General features: G+C 52.9%; 9 protein-coding genes across 9 annotated transcripts; 3 read left to right on the top strand and 6 right to left on the bottom strand.

Moving 5' to 3' along the window:
• The first annotated feature begins 120 nt into the window (after positions 1-120).
• SAICODRAFT_29068 (zf-DHHC-domain-containing protein) lies at positions 121-1,542 on the top strand. The gene has a single exon (XM_019167307.1). The coding sequence runs from the start codon at positions 239-241 to the stop codon at positions 1,415-1,417; it is 1,179 nt and encodes a 392-aa protein (XP_019026617.1). The 5' UTR covers positions 121-238; the 3' UTR covers positions 1,418-1,542.
• Positions 1,543-2,734: 1,192 nt separating this feature from the next.
• On the top strand, positions 2,735-3,921 carry SAICODRAFT_29065 (uncharacterized protein). Its single transcript, XM_019167306.1, has one exon. The coding sequence runs from the start codon at positions 3,008-3,010 to the stop codon at positions 3,791-3,793; it is 786 nt and encodes a 261-aa protein (XP_019026616.1). The 5' UTR covers positions 2,735-3,007; the 3' UTR covers positions 3,794-3,921.
• A 358-nt stretch (positions 3,922-4,279) lies between these two features.
• Positions 4,280-4,927, bottom strand: SAICODRAFT_53127 (uncharacterized protein; the record flags this gene model as incomplete). Its single annotated transcript, XM_019169200.1, has 1 exon — positions 4,280-4,927. One exon carries the CDS (start codon positions 4,925-4,927, stop codon positions 4,280-4,282), a length of 648 nt encoding a protein of 215 aa, XP_019026615.1.
• Positions 4,928-6,250: 1,323 nt separating this feature from the next.
• On the top strand, positions 6,251-7,361 carry SAICODRAFT_52938 (mitochondrial carrier; the record flags this gene model as incomplete). Its single annotated transcript, XM_019169183.1, has 2 exons — positions 6,251-6,487; positions 6,546-7,361. 2 exons carry the CDS (start codon positions 6,251-6,253, stop codon positions 7,359-7,361), a joined length of 1,053 nt encoding a protein of 350 aa, XP_019026614.1.
• Positions 7,362-7,440: 79 nt separating this feature from the next.
• Positions 7,441-8,511, bottom strand: SAICODRAFT_69477 (NAD(P)-binding protein). Its single transcript, XM_019170477.1, has one exon. It carries the CDS (start codon positions 8,454-8,456, stop codon positions 7,530-7,532), a length of 927 nt encoding a protein of 308 aa, XP_019026613.1. The 5' UTR covers positions 8,457-8,511; the 3' UTR covers positions 7,441-7,529.
• A 230-nt stretch (positions 8,512-8,741) lies between these two features.
• On the bottom strand, positions 8,742-12,209 carry SAICODRAFT_52635 (uncharacterized protein; the record flags this gene model as incomplete). Its single annotated transcript, XM_019169156.1, has 1 exon — positions 8,742-12,209. One exon carries the CDS (start codon positions 12,207-12,209, stop codon positions 8,742-8,744), a length of 3,468 nt encoding a protein of 1,155 aa, XP_019026612.1.
• Positions 12,210-13,336: 1,127 nt separating this feature from the next.
• On the bottom strand, positions 13,337-14,185 carry SAICODRAFT_29063 (uncharacterized protein). The gene has a single exon (XM_019167305.1). It carries the CDS (start codon positions 14,146-14,148, stop codon positions 13,537-13,539), a length of 612 nt encoding a protein of 203 aa, XP_019026611.1. The 5' UTR covers positions 14,149-14,185; the 3' UTR covers positions 13,337-13,536.
• Positions 14,186-16,670: 2,485 nt separating this feature from the next.
• On the bottom strand, positions 16,671-17,586 carry SAICODRAFT_29062 (uncharacterized protein). Its single transcript, XM_019167304.1, has one exon. It carries the CDS (start codon positions 17,556-17,558, stop codon positions 16,701-16,703), a length of 858 nt encoding a protein of 285 aa, XP_019026610.1. The 5' UTR covers positions 17,559-17,586; the 3' UTR covers positions 16,671-16,700.
• Positions 17,587-19,456: 1,870 nt separating this feature from the next.
• SAICODRAFT_186098 (uncharacterized protein) lies at positions 19,457-21,038 on the bottom strand. The gene is made up of 2 exons (XM_019165982.1): positions 19,912-21,038; positions 19,457-19,835 (listed from the first exon to the last, which is right to left on the bottom strand). The coding sequence occupies exons 1-2, from the start codon at positions 20,805-20,807 to the stop codon at positions 19,757-19,759; spliced, it is 975 nt and encodes a 324-aa protein (XP_019026609.1). The 5' UTR covers positions 20,808-21,038; the 3' UTR covers positions 19,457-19,756.
• Position 21,039: the final 1 nt, after the last annotated feature.

Genomic DNA, 21,039 nt, shown 5'->3' with positions numbered 1-21,039 from the left:
AGGAGGGGTGGTGTGGGCTTTATCTGATCCGCTCCCGCTCAATCCCGGGGGTGTGATCTGCCGAGTTTATGATTCGAAAGGGAGGAGGGAAAAGGGTGGGGGTATTTTTTATGTCAATTTCCACATGTCAAAAGTGCTGTCTCTTACTATAATACTGGATAGACAGTATATCACGTGCCCCCTGCAACGTAGACACACTCTTTCCATCTTCGGCATCCCCAGCCCACCCTCGGTCACCATGACCTCCCCAAGCGTCCCCGGCGCTCAACGATGGCCCTCACCCACTCTGGGCCACTTTTTCTTGTTTCTGGTGAGCTGCCTCATCTTCTTCGTCGGCTACATTCCCCAACTTTACGTCTTTCCCTCCCTCGACCTCCCACGCTCCACCTACCTCCGTCTCAACATTTCGATCCTTCTCGTATGGCTTACCTTCATCCTAGCCGCAGCCTCAGATCCAGGTACTGCCCCAAAAGACTGGAAACCCAACCCCAAAGAGGTGGAGGACGAGACTGCGGTACGATACTGCATGAAATGCGAAGCTTTTAAACCACCACGGGCACATCACTGTCGAACATGCGGTGTCTGCGTGATGCGTATGGACCACCACTGTCCATGGATAAATAACTGCGTCGGATACCGGAACCATGCACACTTTATCCGGTTCCTCCTCTATACTCTCTCCGCCACCATCCAAGTTTTCGTGTTGTTATTTAGGCGGGGATGGGAATTGTGGTATGAGTTTTATTACTCGGATGTCGATGCGACGGAGTTGGTGTTGCTCATGTTGACGATGTTGACGGCGCTGGTTCTGATTATCTGCCTCGCGATCCTGGGGATATACCAACTCTGGTGCGTGAGCGAGGGGACAACGACAATCGAATCCTGGTCTCTCGAACGTCTACAATCCCACGTTCGCCGTGGCCGCTTACGAGAAGAAGACGCAATTTTCCCCTACGACCTCGGTTTCATTGAAAACTTGAGGGATATTTTTGGGGGAGGGGTGGTGGGGGCGTGGTGGGTGTTTGGGAGGAATGGGAGGGGGACAGGGACGAGGTGGGAGGTTAATGAGTTTGCGGTGCCGGGACGGGGATGGCCGCCTCCGGATCCGGATATCGTACGTGCAAACCCACACCTTTCGCCGAAGCCATGGACGCATGGTGTGCCGCCCACCGAAGATCTCGACGCCTTCCGGGAACGCCAGCGGGAATCCCAGAATTTCTACTCCGATTACCCACACGAAGATGAGAGTTGGGATGAGGAAGGAAGTGAAGGAAGTAGGGATCCGGGAGATGGGTGGGTGAATGATGAAGGGGAGACGCTGGAGGATTATGGGATTGATGTTGGGTCGGAAATCGTTGGGTTTGGGGCGAAGGATGAGAGGGGGGTGGAGTTGAGGAAGAGGGTGAATGGAATTTGAAAGAATCGAGAAAGAAGCATGAACACTTTGCCCTGGGAGATACCCCGGTGAGCAAGAACCAGCATATGCATTTTAGGAGTTATTTGACCAAGGCAACATCAAGTTGCCGAATACCATGCATCGTTTCAACAAAGGCTTCCCCCATGGAACTCTCACTTCTCATCCCGGGGCAAGCATTGATGTCCTCCCTTCAGGCCCACCACTTCCCTGTCACGCAGGCATTCCCCTCCTCAACGGCTCCCAATCAAATATAATATTCGTCTCCCGAATCAACCCATCCACAACCCTCGAATGACAACAATACCTCATCTCCGTCCCCGCTATCCCCCGGGCTTGCAACGTATAAACACACCATGCCATTACTTCATCTTGCTCGGCGAGACAATGCTTTACTTGGACGTTTGGATTGGGAAAGAGGTGGAGGAAGTAGCGGGTCAGCTGGGCTTTGTGGAGGATGCCGTCGCCGGTGAAGTTGAGGGTGAGTTCTCTATCAGAGAAAGGGTCAGTTGAAGAAAGAGGAGAGAAGGGAAATTGGAGGGGACGGACTTGTGTTGGGAGTGTACTGCTTCTTGGTAGAGGCCGTGGTAGTGGGGGTCGTTCATGAGACGGATGAAGGTGAGGAAAATATGTTTATTCCTCGCAAGCCGAGCTATAGATATCCAGTGAATCCAGAGAAACGAAGCAAATGAGGTCCGTACCTTCAGGCGCAAGAGCGGAATCGGGTATCACAGACGGCGACTGCGGGTCTGCCCAGTTCGTTGAGCCAGTAGGGAGGAATGGTGTCTCTTGGAGGTGCGGTTGAGACTGATGATCTGGAGGAGGCGGCCATATGGCCTGATTGCTGCCTGTCACAGCGGCCTCATTCCGAAATTGCGTGATGTGCTCCTCCCATCCTGGAACGAGATTCGAGCTAGCGGCCCCCATGAACTGATCATCCGCAGAGGAAATTCCAGGAGGTGTAGGACAACTGGCCTAGACAGTCGAGCTTTGTTCTTACCTCGTAGTGCATACTTCTCCGATGAGTCACATTGAGGAGGCGAGCTTTGACCTACAACTCTATGGTCAGACGACGCCTATCAACGATTCTAAAGCGGTCCGTCCCGACAGCTCGGTCTTGATCACCTGCAGGCTTCGAAGAGCGCCAACGAATTCTTGACGAGAATTAGTCGGTACCACACTCCTGGTACAGCCGAGTCCTGACTAGAACACGTCTTAAGGTTCCGACGTTACTCCTAGGACCCTGATAGGTTCCCTCCTCTTGTCTCCGCTTTTCTCCTCCAATGCACGGAACACGAATGTGTCAACCCTCAGTCGGCCCCGCCGCCGATGCAAGATCTAGACCGGGTAGGAGGATTGTCCTCGAGGCCCTTGTCAGTTTGACAACGAATCGTGGTACAGTCTAGGTTTAATGACCGTTGTGTGGCATATTCCGTGTACGAGACTTGTTACCGCAAAATTGGGCCGAGCTGTGCTCGTGCGAACCTTATTCGGCCATGGCCAGGGAAAATATCGCCGGCGCCGCGCCTAGCGTCAATAGTGGGTCCGCGCGGTGCCGGTGAGATTGCATTCTTCTTGCACACCTGATTCGACATGGATGCGGCTACTGCAAAGAGGTTCGATAGTTTCCACCGGCAGGTCCTGCGCTGGGCGCTTGGGTTACATTGCTCCACCAATAACGAAGCACTGTACTTTGACTCTGGAGAAATAGCATTTTCTGCGCGTCTGGTGCACCTAACCGCTCGGTTCTATGACTATGCTCGTGGTGTGAGTCCTGATCGTCTGGTTCATACGGCTCTGATGGCGTCAGCTGTGATGGCTAACTGTAGGAAGCCTGGCGCTGGTAAGACGTGGTATGCGAGGCTCTCAGCTGCTTGTGAGAAGATTGGCATTGCTCTCGACCTGTCTGCGCCACCTCTTACGGGCTCAACAAACCCTTCGCGGATCTCTTTTGCGCGGCTTCAACAATGCAGTCACTTTACGTCTCTTCCGCTGCTACCTTCTTCACATACAAAGTGTCTGCGCCGACAACCATACCTGTCTCAGTCATTCAAGGTCGCTCGGTGTATTGGTCGGTTGCGCCACTCAGCTCACAAGATCATGAATGAGTCTGGCCGGATCAATGGTAGTCCTGCAGAGCATAGGTTCTGTCCTCACCGTTCCGCCGATGGAGTTGCAGTGGTCGAGACTGAAGAGCATGCACTGATTGGTTGCCCTCGCTTCCGCAATGAACGCCACGCCATGTTCGACCGTGTCAGGGGGTGTCTAAATGGTGGTCAAATTGTCTGGCTAGGTTTCATGATGACTGGTGTAGCCCTTCGCCTTCTTCTGCGGGATTATTGGGTGCGTTTCTGTCAGCTACTGACTCTCAGGTTCTGACCGAATTCGGCCGCTTTGCACATGTTACCTTAGTTTGAGTACCTACGCTTGCCGTACTGGATTGCCTCAGGGCAAAATCCGGTTTCAATACTACTACTATTACTACTACACCTGGGAGGGATTTGCACACGCAATATGGAAATCCAGCAAGGCTGATCATTGGAGGAGCTTGGGGTTACCTCTTCTTGGTTAGGTAATGCTGCCAGGGTCCTGATCATGTAATCTTGCCTCTCTCAAAATCGTCATACGGATAAGCTTGATCCCGAGGGCTTCAACATTACAATACACAAAAATAAAACTAATCCTCCATAATAGAGTAAGCGACCGTATGCGTAGCAGGTATAGCTAAGGGTCAAGGGTATCAAATGGCAGTTGCACTCGGTGCATCTCCGTCTCCAAACTCTCCGGCAATATCATACACTCGTATCCTCTCAGTTCCTCGACATCGTAATAACACAACGTAACTCCCAGACTTGAAACCACAGTTTACTCCGTCTTGTCTTCCGACTTCTTCCAGAACCTGCTCATGTCACCAACAGGCAACTTCACCGAGAACCCTTGCATACTCAACATCTCAATCAAGAAGAGATACCATCCTCCAAAGGTACAGATGAACGCAAAAGCACCACCAGCGACAGTAACGCGATGAGCTGCTTCGGGGGACATGTCCTTCATGTAGGCGATACTCAACAAGATCAACGCAATCTCCAAGTTCCAGAAGACCCACATGAACGGAATGTTCGTACGAAGGGAGCCAACACAGAAGAAGAAGTTGACAGCGGCGTACGAGGCTTGGAAGAAACCCAGTAGTTTGTTGAGTTCTGGGGAAGCGACACCATTCGTAACATAAGACCCAGCAACATTGTAACCCGGAACCAAGATGTACCCAAGCGCGATCCAGTACGCACCGAAGGCGCCAAAGACCGTGAATGCGAAAGAGTTACCCAAGACCAACTCCCACTGCGCACAAATAATCAAACAAAGACCAGGGAAGAAGAGGAATTCGCCGGCGAGTGCTTGCATGGTCGCACCACTCGTTCCTTGCCATCCCATGATTGCCCAGGAGGCTGCACCGAGGGTGGCGGAGAATGAGACGAGGCCGAGGGGAGTGGGGTTTCCGATACGGGAGAGCATCTTGAAGTTGGGCTTTCCGGAGGCGTCGAAGTACTGGGCCTCGTAGTCTGCACCACGGGGGTAATGGACGCCGTCGACGATGGAGGGGTGGAGGGAGAGTGGACCGCCCATGGGGTCGTCGGGGTTGTGGGGGTATTGCATGTTTGGGACTTGACCGCGACGGATGGTCTCGTCGGGGAGGTACTGGGCTTTGGCACCATTGAAGTGGTCATGGCCCATAGGCTCCGAACCAGAGGACTTCTCGGTGCCGCCAGTCTGGACGGGTGCGATTGTGTTGAGGGTCGACATCTCTCCGGTTCCGTTTACTGCTGTACTTGCGATAGAATGGGAGCGATGATCCGTTGACATTTACAAGGGAGGGAGGCCATGGAGGGAGGGCCTCTTTATATGAAGATTTAGAGAAGTCATTGCGGAAGTAGGCGAGCTCAGGTGACGGGGGGTCGGGGTTTGGGGAATTGGCATCTGACGGTAGGATGGTTGCATTCGGGGTGTGATGCGCGAGATTGCGGGGGGACGTGTCGGCTACAGACACCCGGCGTGTGGGGGGCTGTGCACGAGACACAGAGGCCGAAGGAAGCTGGAGTTGACATCTATTCCATTCCTATTCCGTTCCAATTCCATTCCAATAGCGCCATCGCAGGTGCGGGACGTTGGTCGAGATGCTGTGGCTTCTCCAGATGAGATGAGCGTGCAATTGTGTTCAGCTCCGGAAAATCTTTCAAGACCCATTCCAGAATCTGTACATAAATGCACTATAGAATGTACTTGAACTGACGAACCCGCTCGACGTCGGCTTCTTTTGCCTTTTGCACGGTCTTATCGTGATGAGTGCGATTGTTTGACCCATGGAACCCCAGGAGCTGCCAACGACGTCGACACAAGATGAAGCATGAGGAAAGGCACAAAGTCAGTTCCAAGCCCTCCCGACATTCACTTCCACTCTCCGGCTCTTCACAGATGGCAATATTGGCGTGCAAGTGCAAGTGACGTCATGCCTCAGATACCGTACTTGTGCTCGGGACGGCACCGGGGTTCCGAGCTGAGTCCAGCGCTGTACTTAAGGCCCGCCCAACAACTCTTACTCAATTCATCATTCACCAACAGTCCAATTGCTCTGAGGATCATCACCAATGCTTCTCTTCGATTCCCTCTTTGGCTCCTCAGCGAGCGCGGTTCTGTCCGATCCCACGCCCGCCAAGCCAGCTTCTATGGCCTTTCCAGCTCAGGACAAGTACTGGATCCCCTCTGTAATTGAAGATGCCAAGAGCAAGGCGACAGCGGTGAAGGAAGATGCGAAGATTCGCGCGAATGATCTGACCGCGGATGCTAAAGGTGCACACGGTACATTGGAAACTGTCGACTGATGATGCTGACGAGTACTTGTTCACAGATCGTTTCGCGGCGACTGAACGTGCTGTAAAGGCTAACGTCGTCCCCAAGAAGGGAATTGAGTTGTACTCGGGACAGTACTACACTGCTTGTATGGTCGGTGGTATCCTCGCCTGTGGTACCACGCACACCTTAGTCACGCCCTTGGATCTCGTCAAATGTCGTCGTCAGGTACGTTAGATATCGTTCCACCTCTACCTTAAACAGTGACTGACAATCCAACTTACAGGTCGACGCCTCCCTCTACAAATCCAACATGGAAGCCTGGCGCAACATTTACCGCGCCGAAGGCATGCGTGGAATCTTCACCGGCTACCAACCCACCTTCATAGGGTACTCCTTCCAAGGAGCCGGTAAATACGGGTTCTATGAGCTCTTTAAGAAGACGTACGCCGATGCCCTCGGTCCTGATTCTGCGGTTAAGTATCGTACGTTTGTCTACCTTGCTGCTTCGGCGAGTGCGGAGGTTATTGCGGATGTGTTGTTGTGTCCGTGGGAGGCCATTAAGGTTAGGATGCAGACTAGTATTCCGCCGTTTGCTAGGACGACGAGGGAGGGTTGGGGAAAGATCACGGGTGCGGAGGGGCTTGGTGGACTCTATAAGGGTCTTTCCCCGCTCTGGGCTCGTCAAATCCCGTACACCATGATGAAATTCGCGTCCTTCGAGCGTACGGTTGAGGCCATATACAACCGACTCCCGAAGAAGAAGTCAGAGTACTCCAAGCTCACTCAAACGGGTGTCTCTTTCCTCGGCGGTTACATCGCCGGTATCCTCTGTGCACTCATCTCCCACCCTGCCGACGTCATGGTGTCCAAGATGAACGCAAACAAGAACGCATCTGAGGGCGCTGGTGCGGCGATCAAGAGGATTTATGGCGAGATCGGGTTTGGGGGGTTGTGGAATGGACTTCCTGTCAGGATCTTGATGATTGGAACTTTGACGGGGTTGCAGTGGTTGATTTATGATTCGTTCAAGGTTGCGTTGGGGTTGCCGACTACGGGAAGTACGGAGGAGAAGGAGACGCCCGGGGAGCCTAACAAGTAAAGAAATTGTGTGGGGGAAAGGAGGTATGCGATGCGATACCTGTATACCTATGGACGTTGTGTTTGTACGAATACGGTTTGATGATGTACTTTGCTTTAATCTTAGCTCTGCTGTTTGATATGTCAAGAGATATCCTTGGTATCCCCATTGTAACTTCTCCTTGACCTGCTACTTCTTCTCCTCATCCCCCCACACACCAAGCCCAGCCAACTTCCTGGCGCCAACAACCAAACTACTCCAGTCTACCTCACCAGCTCTCTCTCCAGCCTCCTCCTGAGCAATATCCAGATGCCTCTTTGCGGCACGCAAACTCGGTGCCTCGACGCCGTGCTCGTCCGCCAATCGAGAGATGTGGCCAACGTCCTTCTGGCCAAGTGGGATATTGAGGCCGGTTGTAGGCGTGAATGACATCTCAGAGGTAGTACGGCTGTAGCCAATAAACGAGGGCGCAGGGAGGAAAAGTTTGATCATCTCGTAAAATGTAGACCTCGGGACCCCGGTTTTCGTTGCCAAAGTCATGGCCTCAGCTAAGAGCTCGATGATCCCGACGACGAGGAAATTACCCAACAGCTTGAGCGTTGCACCAGTACGCACTGCATCCCCAACATCGACACTAGCCTTCGCGATAGCTGGAACGATAACTTTGTCCAACTGCTCACGCGTCTCGGCGTCAGCCCCAGAAATGATAGCAATCAACCCCGCTGTCTTTGCGGCGTGCGGAGCCCCCATAACCGGTACACAGCAAAACTTCCCACCCCATGCCTTCACCATACGCTCCAAATCCGCAGTAGTATCCGGATATAGCGTAGACATATCAACCACGACCCTTCCCTCTCCACTTCCATTGGATGTGATCTCTCTGAAGATACTCAGAGCAGCTTCGTCGTTTGCGGTGGAGTTGAAGATGATATCACTCGCTGCAACGAGGGATGAAACGGAGTTGTGGACCTTTGCGTTTTGGTTCGAGGCTTTGAAGGCATCCGCTTTAGAGGACGTGCGATTGTAAATATTCAACGATCCGTGGTGAGAAATAAGGTTGCCGGCCATACAGACGCCCATTGCGCCAAGGCCGATGAATCCAATCTTAGAAGACATTCTGTGTATGAAAGAACTGATCGAGGATCAACCTATTTGGACTTCTGGCGGTGACTGTTATTTGTACGAGCTGCCAAGAATCCGGGGTGCGGCTGCTAGCGCTGCTGCCGGTAGCCGGAGCCGTTGCACCTGCCGATGGTCTGAAGTCCGTGCGAAGAATAGGTCAGTTATGATGATAGAGCTCTATATTATTCAGCTACTAGGATAGTAATAATCTGAGAGTCTCTCTTGCATATATAGACCAATAACATCGATACAAGAAACATCCTTCCTAAGCGGCGGCGTTTACTTAGCCGTAGCATAATCCTCCGAAGAGCCATTCTCTCCCAATCCTAGATCCATCTGCTGGAATGAATCGTACTGCTTGCTGTTACCGAGTACACTCTCGCTCACTGGCGACAAATATCCGTTGCCGCCTTGTGGGGAGGGGGCAGATCCGGGGCTCATCATCTTTCTCCTGTCGCGTTCGAAATCCCCCCATCTCTTCATGACAATCATGTCACTGTTGAACTCTCCCTCCTTGCCACCGTGGTCTTCACCCTTGACCTCACCGATGACCTTGCGAGTTTCTCCCCAAGAGAAATCATCGAAATGCCAGAATGCCCATGATGGCAACACCAAATTCCAGACGGGGAGGGAGATCAAGTAGATCAACATCCACAAGATGTAAGAAGCACGCTTGGCAGTTAAAACAATCAAGACAGCCGGCAGGCCAAGAACCAGTGCGAGAAGCACAAGAGGAATAATGGGTACTGGCTTCGCGACAATAGCGATGATAACGACGTACAAAGTGAAAGCCAAAGCAGCCGGCAAGACAAGCGTCCCGACCAACTCGATGAACACAACAAATTGCATAGAGAAGCAGAAAGTACCACAAAGATCCTTGACCAAGACCAACTCCATCAAGTTGTGCACGGTAGAGTTAATCCAACGACGACGCTGAGACAACAAAACCTTGAACTCATCAGGAACAACCGTCTTACAGACAGCAGCCGGAACGAACATCATCTTCCTCTTCGGGAAGGTCTTGAGCATAAGAGTCGACAAGAACCGGTCTTCTCCGAGAAGAAGCAAGTTCTTCTGGTGAAGGGTTTCGACAACGTTTTCGGAGTAGTGAGCAACGATATCGGGGTTGTTCAAGATAGGAACCCAGTAACCGGCAGGACCCTTAGGGGCTTTGATACGGTACATACAGAAACATCCGGGTAAACAGGTGACCATACCGAAAACAGCCTCGAAAGACTTGGACAAGTGGTGAGAAATGTAGTACTCGAAGACCTGGATGGCAGTAACCCAGGACTGCGTCTTGTTGGCAATCTTGGTCTCACCGCACAATCCCATAACCTCAGGATCACGGACCATAGTGGAAACCATGTGAGTCAAAGAATCAGGGAAGACCTTGGTATCCGCATCCACCATGAGAACAATCTCGTAAAGGTCAGGTGAAATACCGGTCACCTTCCAGATCCCGTTGAACATTTCATACTCGAGCTCTGTCATACGCTCATCGAACATGACCTTCTGCAAGAAACTCATAAGGATGACCTGAGAATCACGCTTACCACGGTTACCCGGCTTCCCGGCGGTGGCCTCAGCAGGAGTACCACTCTTGACGACAAGAATCATCGGAACACGCTGCTGCTTGGAGGAATCGACTGTGCTGTCATCGTAGTCGTAGAAACCGGCATAGACTTTGGCCATGTTGTGCCTCTTCTCACCGTTCGCGATAGCGACATACGAGTGAGCCTCGACCTCCTCAGGCTGAACAGCAAAGTCCTTCATCATAGCCAAACAGATATCGGGCGTAGTCAAATCGTTACCAGAACCCTTGATGAGACCATCACAAATAATGAGCAAGAGCTTGTGTGAGTTGGGGTAATCGGTAGTGGCGAGAGAGTCACAGGTGGAGCGGATACCCTCGGCGGATTCGGAGTAAGCAGTGACGAGACAGATGGTGTGAGCAAGCGGGAAATTGAAAGGTTGGTACTCAATCGGAGGCTGAGGAACGACAGCTTCGTGCACGAACCCAGCAGGCCCAGGCGCGGCATCAACATCGAATGCGCTGGCACCAGTTCCGAAACTGGTGGTAGACTGCAAGAAAGAGGGATCCAGGAGGGACGCGCGACTCTGATTGTTCATGGTAAGACGCTGGTTCTGTTGTTGGATGGCCATGGTGATCGGCTGCTTCTTGTTGGACGCAGTACCACTGGTAGCAGGACGAGCAATGGAGGAAGCTCTGTTACCGAACCTCGAGCTGGTGGGCAAGAAAGACGCACGACGACCATTGTTGACAGCCGCAGCTCCAGTAGCGATGACGTTAGGCAAGTTAGCATCAGCCGCAGGACGGTAGATATCGTCTGACCACTCCTCAATCTCCAACCTTCTCGCCTCGAGCTGTTCCTTGGTCATGTTAGCCATGTTATTCCCGAGTCTGCGACTGAGGAACCATCCGAAGATCAAGGCCAACACGAACTTAACAGCGACAACAGCCAAGATGAAGACAAGGGAGACGTACAAGACGACCTTGGAAGCCATGCAACCAACAGTGATAGAGTCAACCATACCAACCTTTGCGATATCGCTCAAACATTCACCGATGTGCTTCTGGCCGGTCTTCAAGAAAGCGTGCGTAACGTCAACACCGCGGTATCTGTCGTTCAGGGTGCCGTTCTTCAATTCATCGAAAACAGAGGGGTACGTAACATTGTCAGCAGGAAGCCATGAGATGAGATCCAAGTCGATAACATCTCCAGAGTAGACCATCAAGTTCCTAGAGGAGTTCTTGACATCGTCCCAAGTGAAGTAAACATCCCCGCCGACGTCGAGGTTGTAGTACGCATCGCGAGCATTGGTCGAGGTGTGACAAGAGTATCCAGTGTAATGCTCATAGGTAAAGTTCGCCGCCGTTGATCCATCCTGGTTGCGGAGGTGACAAGGCATATACCAACCCAAGTTGCCATCGGAGTCTTCAGGAATGCTAGAGCCGGAAACCTTGGTGATCAGACCCTTGCACTTGTGGTTGACGTTCTGGAACAAGAAGCTAGCATCTTGACCACCAGCATTGACAGGGTTGAACAGAACGTTGGCGCCGGTAGGGTTACCCTGGAAAGCAGGATGCGTCGACTGAGAAAGATCGTATGCGCGGCCGTGGATAATGAGCATACCAGTGTTGACTTCGTTGATGCGATAAGTGGGGCGAGGTGACCCACAGACGGTCGCCGTGAAACCAAAGGTAAGATAACCGACAATGGCGGCAATCGCCAAGATACACGAAATCAATCCAATCTTTTCTCTCCATGCCATTTGCTGCTGTTTTCCGGGTATACCACACCACCGAAGTACCGTGCCGGGAATCCAACACGTCACCAACGAACAGTATACCGCCCAAAAACTTGCCTCGGTCTCGTTATCCCTGCGAAAGTACTTTGTACCTCTTTTCCCCTTCATCTTTCCTGCCACGTTACCGCCGTTAACTGGCGCAGCCCTTCCCTTACCAAGCGCCGCTGCCATTCCGTCGCTCGTACTCTCCGCGTCGAACTCGCTCTCTCCAAACTCGGTCATGGGGCCTCTTGGGACTTCACCTGTTGCTGAAGGCATAACTGTCGCATTTGTTGCAAGTACATGCTGACGATACTGGTAGTTGGGATGGTCTGGGTCGACTCTGTTACGTTCTGGCCGCACGAGCGACTTCTTGCGGTTGATGCCAGAGCCGGAGCGAGCCAGAGAGGTTGAGGCACCGGCTGTACCGCCCATCATCTCGAGATCGGAGACCGACCTGTTCATAGGATTCATTGTAACGATCGTTCTGTTTGTCGGTCGTTGTCAGACGTTGAGGTTATATGCCGGCGCTGCCGGGAAAAAGAAAGGCGATGTAAACAAACACTTCCGGAAGCGGCAAATCGATAGCTGCAACTGGAGGAAAGAAAGTGATAACGACTACGCAACGCTTCGACCAAGAAACGAGAGGATTCTTTACGGTCTTCGTCGTCTACGTTCGTGCGGGTTTATGGACGGTGTATGGTTGGGCCTCGTTTTTCTGCAGCTTCTGAAGGTGGCTTAACGACCTCCTACGCACAATAAGCACGGGGTCTGCGGCGAGATGCGTTAGTAGAGGCAAAGTCGAATTGCCAAGGTAACCAAGGTTAAGACTGCTAAAAATAGATTTGTTGGGCAATTAGAGAACCAGAGACTTCAAGAAGTTCGGCAGGTTTTGTCTCTATGAATAGAAGTCGTCCAGGTCTTGATCGCAATGGAGCTATGGAACGGTATGAAAGGGAAACTTGAGGGCGACTTTAATAAATTTCATGATCGGGCATGTTGCGACATCGATATCGATATCCTCGAACCCGATCGCCCGATACCAAAAAAAGATCCAAATACATAGCTGGGAGTTCCATGACGATTTCTCATGGGTTCGCTATGACCCAAACAGCTGTTGAAACTCTGGTCTGTACCAATTGACTGCGTTTATGACTGTCATGATACCCATTTCAAGAGTGCAAAAGACTTGCCCGGCCTTGCAAGTGAAGCTCAGACGTGGGAATATAGTGCCTCGACAAATCCATGGGAGACACCTAAAGCTGCTGCGCCCAAGATGCCGCGAGCTAGTAGTTAATGAGATGCTTGACAGAGTCCTTCCATTTCGGTCAAATCATCGAGCGATACGTGTTCTTGTGGCCAATCTCTCGATGTTCTGTAGTTTTATAGCTATGGCTAGATCAACTACCTGTACCCGGATTCCCGGGAGTATACAAGACAAACCAGACGCCAGATGATTTTCCTACAGCAGTATGAACCCAGATGAAATACAGACATCATCACACAGAAAAAATAGAATCACATTACCTACAACCACCTCCTATCTAATAATTCCTAGAAATGCCCCAACGCCGACATAAAATCCCAGTAACACATCCAAGAACGCATAGCGCAAAACAGAATAACGCCCCCACAAAAGATCAAAACTAACATGCATAGCCCGTATATCCTCTATGATTCACATTCACTCCCGACATAGTTTTGCTCGTCATCCTCCTCCTCCGATGAATATATGCTCCCCCTAGATTTCGACTTCTAGCTTTCATTTCTTCAAGGCGCCGAACGCGGCAGCCACGTCTGAGGCTCCGGCGAGATGCTCAGCAGTCTCCAAGGCCTTCTCAAACATTCCTGTTTCCTCCTCCGTCTCCTCAAACTTCTTCCTCATCTCCTGAAGAAGCAAGGAGTACCTGCCGACCCTCTGCACAGGACTCACGCAGAAGTCTGCAACAGTAAGCCTCTCCATCTCTTTCACCCTCTTTTCTTTACGTTCGCGTTGTTTGTCGCTGAGGGTCCTCTCAACGCTGACTTCACCCGAACCGGGGGTCTTGTCCGGTGAATTACCCGGCGTGCGAAAGTTAGGCCGGGCGGAAGATGCGGACGACCAAGTCGAGCTCCACCTTCTCTGTCCGCCCCTCAACCCACCCTTGGTCGTACGAGCATACCATCGAACATACGCCTGGAAGTGCGACATCAACTGCTCCTCACACTCACACAAGCTCTCGCAAATCGCAGTCTTGAGTCCATCGGGATTCGCCCTCTGCCTTAACTTGATCAATCCCAGAAGCTTGCGTGAAGACGTGATACAGTTCAGGATATGTGTGGCGTGTTCGCGGTCGCTCGCGTCCTTAGAGTTGGAGATGATTGAGTGGAGCATGATTAAACCCCGAAGATAATGCCTCTCGGAAGCAACGAATTCGCGGGCGGCGAACTTGGGCTTGGCGCTCAAAAGACAGGCATCACATTCTAGGACGATGGTGTCGTCATCTTCGTCTTCATCGAGTTCGTACTGTGGCGTTACGGGGCCCATCGAAAGGGGAGCCGACCTCGCTCCTTCGGCAAAGCCAGGCCATCGCTCGGGGGTGGTACTAAGGCCGGTGTCGATCTTTAAGCCAACACTGCGACGCTTCTTCGCCTCGGCCGCTTGACCCGTATTTCCGAAGAATCCAGAGAAACTCCTCCTCAACGTCGCGCTCCTCGAGAATGCCGGTCGTTCCTCCAACTTCGGAACTTCCTCATCCCTCGCTTTCTCAATTTCCTTCTCTTTCTCCTTGGCGGCTTCGGCGGGAGTCGTCATGGTTTTAGCTTTGGCCACCTTTGGCCTCTCCTTTTCCTTTTTCTTCGATACTTTCTCAACCTTCTCGGTTTTCGCCCTCCTCATGTCTACTCCACCAGGCGTTTCAACTTTCCCAGAGGTCACCGGAGCAGACTCCATCTTCGTCATCATGAGTCCGAATCCCCAAGCGGGCTTCTTCGTCTTCTTGTCACGAACTGGAGACACATCCCTACTGACATCCCTGGTCGCAACAGGAGAAGGCACGATACTCGTAGGTGCAGTTGTGTTTGTGCTGTTGCTGTTGCTTGAGAACCATCCTGTGCTTCCTCGTCGGCTCGGGCTAATATCACGAGACATAAAGAAACCACTGGCTCTCCTGATGGACCTACCAGGCTTTGTCGGGCTGGTTTCGTCCAAAATGTTTGTCTGTGAGCGTCTCGGTGATGGTCGTGCAGTCGGCGCCAGCGCCTCAGGCAAGTTCCCACCCTCGGCAGATGCTGTACGCTGTCGACGACGTGTAGGCGAAGTATAATTCAGATTAAATGCACTCGAAACGCGTCGTAAAAGTGTCGGTTGCGGAATGACTCCGCCACTGACCTTCTTCACTGTAGCCGGCGGTGACGAGTTTGGCGGACTGAGAGGTAACTCTCTGAATGGCGTCGGGATCCCCGCGACTTTGGTGGGAAGTAGGCTCTCGTTTTCTTCTACGGGGTCAGGCTCGTCTTGTACGAGCGTATTATCACTGCCGATGGCGAGATCTCCTCCCAGGGTCAACTCTCCGCTCGTCCTCATGGACTCTCCCGAACTCGACGTCCCATCCGACTGATCCAAGGGCGGGACCGGAAGGTCGTTCAAAGCATACGGCGTCATAACCGGCGTATGAAGTGCAGAATACGGAATCGAGAGAGTGGGAGAAGGTAGATCGAGGTGAAGGGGCGAGATCGCAGCGGTCGTCGTAGTCGTCGGTGCTGTACTCATACTTGATGTGAATGTATGCTGTGCTAAATGAAATGAAGAAGGGTTCGCGAGAAACAGATGGAACGGGCCGTCCACCTGCTCAGGCACTCATCAAATCGGTCTGCTTGAACGAGCGTTTTTTTTTGGTTTAAGGTTCGGTCGAGTCGCGGGTTGTATGGTTGGTCAGGCGGACGTGTGAGCGTATGGACGGTGCACGATCCGTTTGGTCCACGTGAAAGAGGGCTGATGCCGAGGAACCGGTAATGAAATGTGATCTTCTATGTCGAAGGCAGCACGACCTGAAGCTGAAGCCGAGCTGAACGTTGCAAGAGTCGTCGTAGTTCGTTGGAGCAGCTGGCCAGTTCCAGGTTGTTCCCCCTCCTATACGGCCGGCTCTTAGGTTGGCAGATTTGGTATCTGCGCACTTTCGCCTAAACGTCAGTGGTGCTAGTCCAGTCGGAGCGTGGCGCAAAGGTAAGATCGGGATTCTGACTGCTGCTCCGATGGGAAGGTGACGCTTCCATTTGGGGGTGCAGGATCTATTCTTGGAAGATGGCACCGTATGGCATGCTACAGTCGCGCTGAACTTCCTCTGTCTCGTCCACTGGATCACTCACGTCTTCACGTCCGTGTACACCCTCCCAATCTCGGCTTCCTGTCGATCCCTTGAGATTAGGGACGCTAACATTGGAAGCTTTCCTCACCGTGAGTCCTTTTCCCATGCTGATCTCTACTCAAAAACCGACGCTTTCCAGCTCTTTCGCCATCACCCACTCACTGATCCGGTCACGCCCCAATCAGCTGCAGCGCGCGCCTCATTCCAAGCCCTGGGGGTGAGCCTAATTACGCGCCGGCCAAACTGACCGAAAATAAAATGCAAGAAAGGTTAGGGAGAGAAGAGGGTTACCGTAGGGTGGGAGAGACATATGCATGGAAGGCTATGTCGTCATGAAGGGAGTTGAGAAATGCCTATGTTCGTCCTTAAATGTACGTAAAGTCGAGTGACGTCGAGACTCTGTATATCAAACCAATATGCATATTAATTCTCTCACGTAACAGTTATGCCCTATAGCCGACGCCTGCCCCTTCTCGTCCTCGTGGTATACTCCCTTAACTTAGGTATCCATTCAAAAGACAATCAAAACTCTTTATGCACCTACTCCCCATTGCATATGACCACTCATCTCATCTCATACCTAGGCCTGTTGTTCCTCGACAGCTGCTGCGGCTTCAGCATCCGGATCCTCCTCCCCCCATGTATCCCTTACAAACTCCGCAACCTTCTTGATCTCCGCACAAAAATCCTTCATATCACTCGCCGTAAGCCCCATCTCAACCTTCCCTTCCTCATCTCCTCCTTCCTGTGCACCATTCTCCATATTAACATCCCCACCTACCTCATCGAAATCAGCAGGCAAACGAACATCCGTCATCTCCACATCCTCCCCCTTCGGTGCTTCCTGTGTCTTAGGCATATGCTGAATCGGCAACGTAACCAACTGCCCCGCCTGCGCCGTCCTCGGGCCAGCATTCGTCGCGGGGCTACCGGGTCCAGCACCGATAACGACCCGCATCGCACCCCTCTGCGGCATCATCTGTTGTTTCATCAACTCTGCATACCGCTCCGCACTCGTCTTTTGAGGTACTGCAGCCTTTGTTAGTGCCGGCGTAGCAGACACAGTCGAAGAGGGGAACCGCTCAGCTGTTTCTTGTTCGAACCAACGCCAAAGTTGGTCCAGTTTCGCGGGTGATTCAATCTTCCACCATGTCTCCTCACCCTCCTTCCGACGATAAAGTCCACATCCCCATCCACGCGTCTCATCGTTAGCCCGCTGGTTAAAACACCAATACGTATAACCACCAAAATCCTTCCCCAACGGCTCAAGTCTCGGGCTGACACGTCGCTCAGCCAACCACGCCCCCAACTCCGCCGCCGCTTGTTTCTCGCGATTCTCCTTCCCCAACGCGGTCATCGCACTTGTCAACGCCTGGATCTTCTCCTTCGTTTCTTTATCGGGTTTCTCGATGAGTTGCAAAGGATCACGCTGTGCCATCAACTCCGCCTTCTTTGCCTGGAACTCTGCGGAGGCTTGTTGAACCTTCGCTCGGCAGTCGGCGCGGATGGCTTTCATCGTTTCGTCGATTGCTTCGTCGCATTCTTCTTTGATAAGAGAGGTGGCGTTAACGAGGTCCATTATGGCGAGGAGGTACCACATCTTTTCATCGTCTGGTACACCCTCCTCCTCGTCCCATTCTCCGCTCCATTCATCGATGTGGACGACTTGATCGAGCAACTCCCGCACGACCTCCCATAACTCCGTGCTGTTAGGATCTTTGTTCGTCCGTACCTTCTCTGCTTTCCTCAAATAGTACATCACAACGTTCTCGGTCAACGGAGACTCCGGCGTGATATTGTCATCATCATGCAACGCCTTCATGAAGCCAACCACAAGCGCCTTCTCCGTTGCCGGAACCATCTCCAACTGATTCAAATTCTTGAAATGCAACGGCGGTAACCTCAACCGATCCTGGAACCGCAGAACAAACTCCCTGATCTGCAACCGTCCCCACAAAGCCTTGTCGGTCATTCCACTCGTATCGACGACCTTCCATTCTGGCTGCGTAAATATCGCCTTCTTCCTCCCCGGTTTCAGCTTCTCCCTCGCCAGTTCACCGCCATGTACACTGCCCGCCGCACTCCCCGGCACACCCGGCGTCCCATCCCCCGCCTCACTCCCCTCCATACTCATATCTCCACTCGCAACAGGCAAGTTCGCCCGAATAGTCTGTATGCGTTCAACCGTACTCTGAGACCGCGCACCACTGACCGGAACCCGAATCACGGGTGCAGGCTCGTAAACTCCTTGACTCCTCTGCCTCCCCATCTCCGCCAGCTTGACCTTCCCCTGCGTCAGCTGTCCAAGCGGGGGTAGCCCCTTCTTCTTCCTACATGTCGAGCAGTTGCATTGATCCGCACACACCATACATTCAAAAAAATACACCGACTGATCTTCCCCGACGTGTTTGTTGCCTTCGGTGTCGCCCGGGGTGCGGCCACGCGCGATGAGGGCTGTGGCATCGATGTCGTAGCGGTTGAGGAGGCATTTTGGGCAATAGGTGATTGTACAGCGGATTAGGGGTGAGGTACGGGCGCGTTGTTTGAGGCGGGTGCACTGGAGGGTCGCGTCGAGTGGGAACTGTTGACGGCATTGATGGCAAGTCTTCGTATCTCTCGCAACGACTTCCGGCGTAGCCGCTACCACCGGCTGGGGCTGATTGTATAGGTTGGCCATCGATGCAGAGGGCCTCATCGCGCCGATTGCGGGTGACTGTTGCGGGATCGGCGACGCGTTGACAATAACAGGCGGCCTCTGCTTCTGCGCAAGCGCCTCGTGATCCACCGTAATCATCCCACTCGGCAATGTCTTAAACAACGGCTTCGGCGGCGCCGGCAGCGCCTGCGGTGCTGTCTTTGGCTGTACAACCTCATTCCTACTCCGTGGCGGACTAACAACCATGGACATCGGCGCTGATCCGCCATCGCTGGTTCTGGCACGTTTGTTGGGTGGAGTGTTGGTCGCACGACGTTTAGCAGTCTTGTATGATGCTTCCATTTTCGCAGCAAGTTCGGCATTTCTTTGGGAGCCTTCCATCGCGGTGGGAGGGGTATGTGTTTTGATGGAGGCGTGGGTCCGAGAACCTGGGAAAATCGGAGATCACCGCTAGAACCGAGACCTGTATGCTTCCAGAAACGAGTCTGAGTAGTCAGAAATGGCCTTGATCCAACCCACAACAACGGTGTTGAAGAGCAGGTGAATAGGGGGCGGATGTTGTTCGTTGACGCGAAAATGGAGTTGAATTGGATTTACAGCGCGTACGAACTCGCCGTGCTTTTGGGGCTGCAGGGGTACGGGACCGGCTCTGGTGGGTGCGCGGGTTTCGGCAATGACCGTCCTTTGATGTACGGGATGTTTGCCTTGGAAGAAGAAATGCCCAGACAAGCGTTCAAGGCCAATCATGCTACGAAGGCTCTGAAGGGATTCGTCTCTGGCTTTAGGGGCTGAACACGATTTTGACGGCGGAAAAGCGTGGGAAACCCGTCAGCACTGCTCGGAAGCCGTCGAAAATCGCGTGAACGCCCGTGGAATCATATTCCGTCTCGGTATTACTTGGTATCATATGATCCTAAGATACTTCTCGATCATTCAATCGATCACTGCATCCGGTCTCCTCGTTGATCCTTCCTCCTCCGTTAATCCATCATACACCCATCAGCCTTTGATTCAACATCCCACGAACCCCCCCAACCCCATCCCCATGCCGGCACCCAACCCAAACCCTAACAACGGCGCCCCGAATCCCATCCCATACCCATACGGATAGCCAAATCCCCCATAATACCCAAGCGGCATGTACACCGGTCCCCCATACCCCACAATCGGGGGGTCATATGGCTCGGCCCAGATATGCTTCACGTAGCCTTCGCGCGCTGCGTGGGTTTTGAGACGCTCGACGAGGGGTTCGGGGAAGACGCCGAGAATGGCGAGGAATTGGTGGTCGGGAGAAGTATCGGCGTAGTTGTGGGAGGTGTCGGAGGAGGTGTTGATGGGACCGGTACGGTTGGACTTGGGTTGAGGTGTGTAGAGACCGTATTTTGCCCAGGCTGCGCCGGAGGATTCGAGGTGGGCGAGGACGGGGAATGCGAGGGAGCCTTCAACATCTTGTGCTTCGCCGCCGCCGTAGTCTGCCCTGATGACCATCGTACAGAGCAATAATTTGTCGATCGTATCTGGGGAGCCCCAGGATGTGGTATACCCGGATTTGAAGTCGTGGCGGACGTAGAAGGCGTGGAAGAGGTTGACGAGCGGGGGACGACAGTGTGGATCGGTGATGTCGCCCTGTTTGTACAGCATATCGAACAACAACCTCCGAGCTCCCTGACCAACAGCCTTCTCATACGCCTCACTCGGCTCCATCGCTCCCTTGGCCTCAGGACAAATCGCACCCATCTGCCCCAACGGCGGAATCGTCAACTTGACATACTTTTGCAACGCCTGTGTCGCTTTCGCGAGTGGGTTTGATCCCTGAACCGCGTGGTAGAATTCACGGCGTTCGCGGGAGAGGGTGGCTGTGAATCCGATTTTTTGGGCGATAGCGAGTTCGGAGTCGCCGGAGGAGGAGTGGAAGGAGAAGTACCAGTTTATGTTTGAGGATTGGGCGGCTTCGCGGGCTTCTTCTTGGGTCATTGACGGAGTACGCGCGGCCATAGAATGATCCTTTTTGTCGTCTTTGCCGAGGTGCATGATCGTTCAACTGTGTTTTGCGAATGGGGAGCCTTATGTAGTTCACCCCGGACGATCTCGCTCGAGCGCACTTCCAGGGTTCTGAGATCTTTGACGTCACATGCGCGCGGGAGAACTGCCAGACTTGCAGCGCCGCGCACAACGTTGACTTCTTGCGAGCCGACCAGAACTTCCTCTGCTTGCCAATCAACCGAGACTGGTCGTTTGCCCTTTTGACGCTGTAGAATGGCGT

Source organism: Saitoella complicata (assembly GCF_001661265.1).
Source record: "Saitoella complicata NRRL Y-17804 unplaced genomic scaffold SAICOscaffold_3, whole genome shotgun sequence".
Lineage (NCBI taxonomy): Eukaryota > Fungi > Ascomycota > Saitoellomycetes > Saitoellales > Saitoellaceae > Saitoella > Saitoella complicata.
Note: the sequence above shows the minus strand (reverse complement) of the source record. Positions and strands in the feature narration are given on the sequence as shown.

Excerpts from the sequence above, each read along its gene's own strand:
- SAICODRAFT_29068 (XM_019167307.1), top strand. The coding sequence starts at position 239 with ATGACCTCCCCAAGCGTCCCCGGCGCTCAACGATGGCCCTCACCCACT.
- SAICODRAFT_29065 (XM_019167306.1), top strand. The coding sequence starts at position 3,008 with ATGGATGCGGCTACTGCAAAGAGGTTCGATAGTTTCCACCGGCAGGTC.
- SAICODRAFT_69477 (XM_019170477.1), bottom strand. The coding sequence starts at position 8,456 with ATGTCTTCTAAGATTGGATTCATCGGCCTTGGCGCAATGGGCGTCTGT.
- SAICODRAFT_29063 (XM_019167305.1), bottom strand. The coding sequence starts at position 14,148 with ATGCTCCACTCAATCATCTCCAACTCTAAGGACGCGAGCGACCGCGAA.
- SAICODRAFT_29062 (XM_019167304.1), bottom strand. The coding sequence starts at position 17,558 with ATGGCACAGCGTGATCCTTTGCAACTCATCGAGAAACCCGATAAAGAA.
- SAICODRAFT_186098 (XM_019165982.1), bottom strand. The coding sequence starts at position 20,807 with ATGCACCTCGGCAAAGACGACAAAAAGGATCATTCTATGGCCGCGCGT. Across the intron at positions 19,836-19,911 it reads GGGGGACCGGTGTACATGCC|TTGGGTGCCGGCATGGGGAT; the intron begins GCTTGGGTATTA and ends TTAGGGTTTGGG.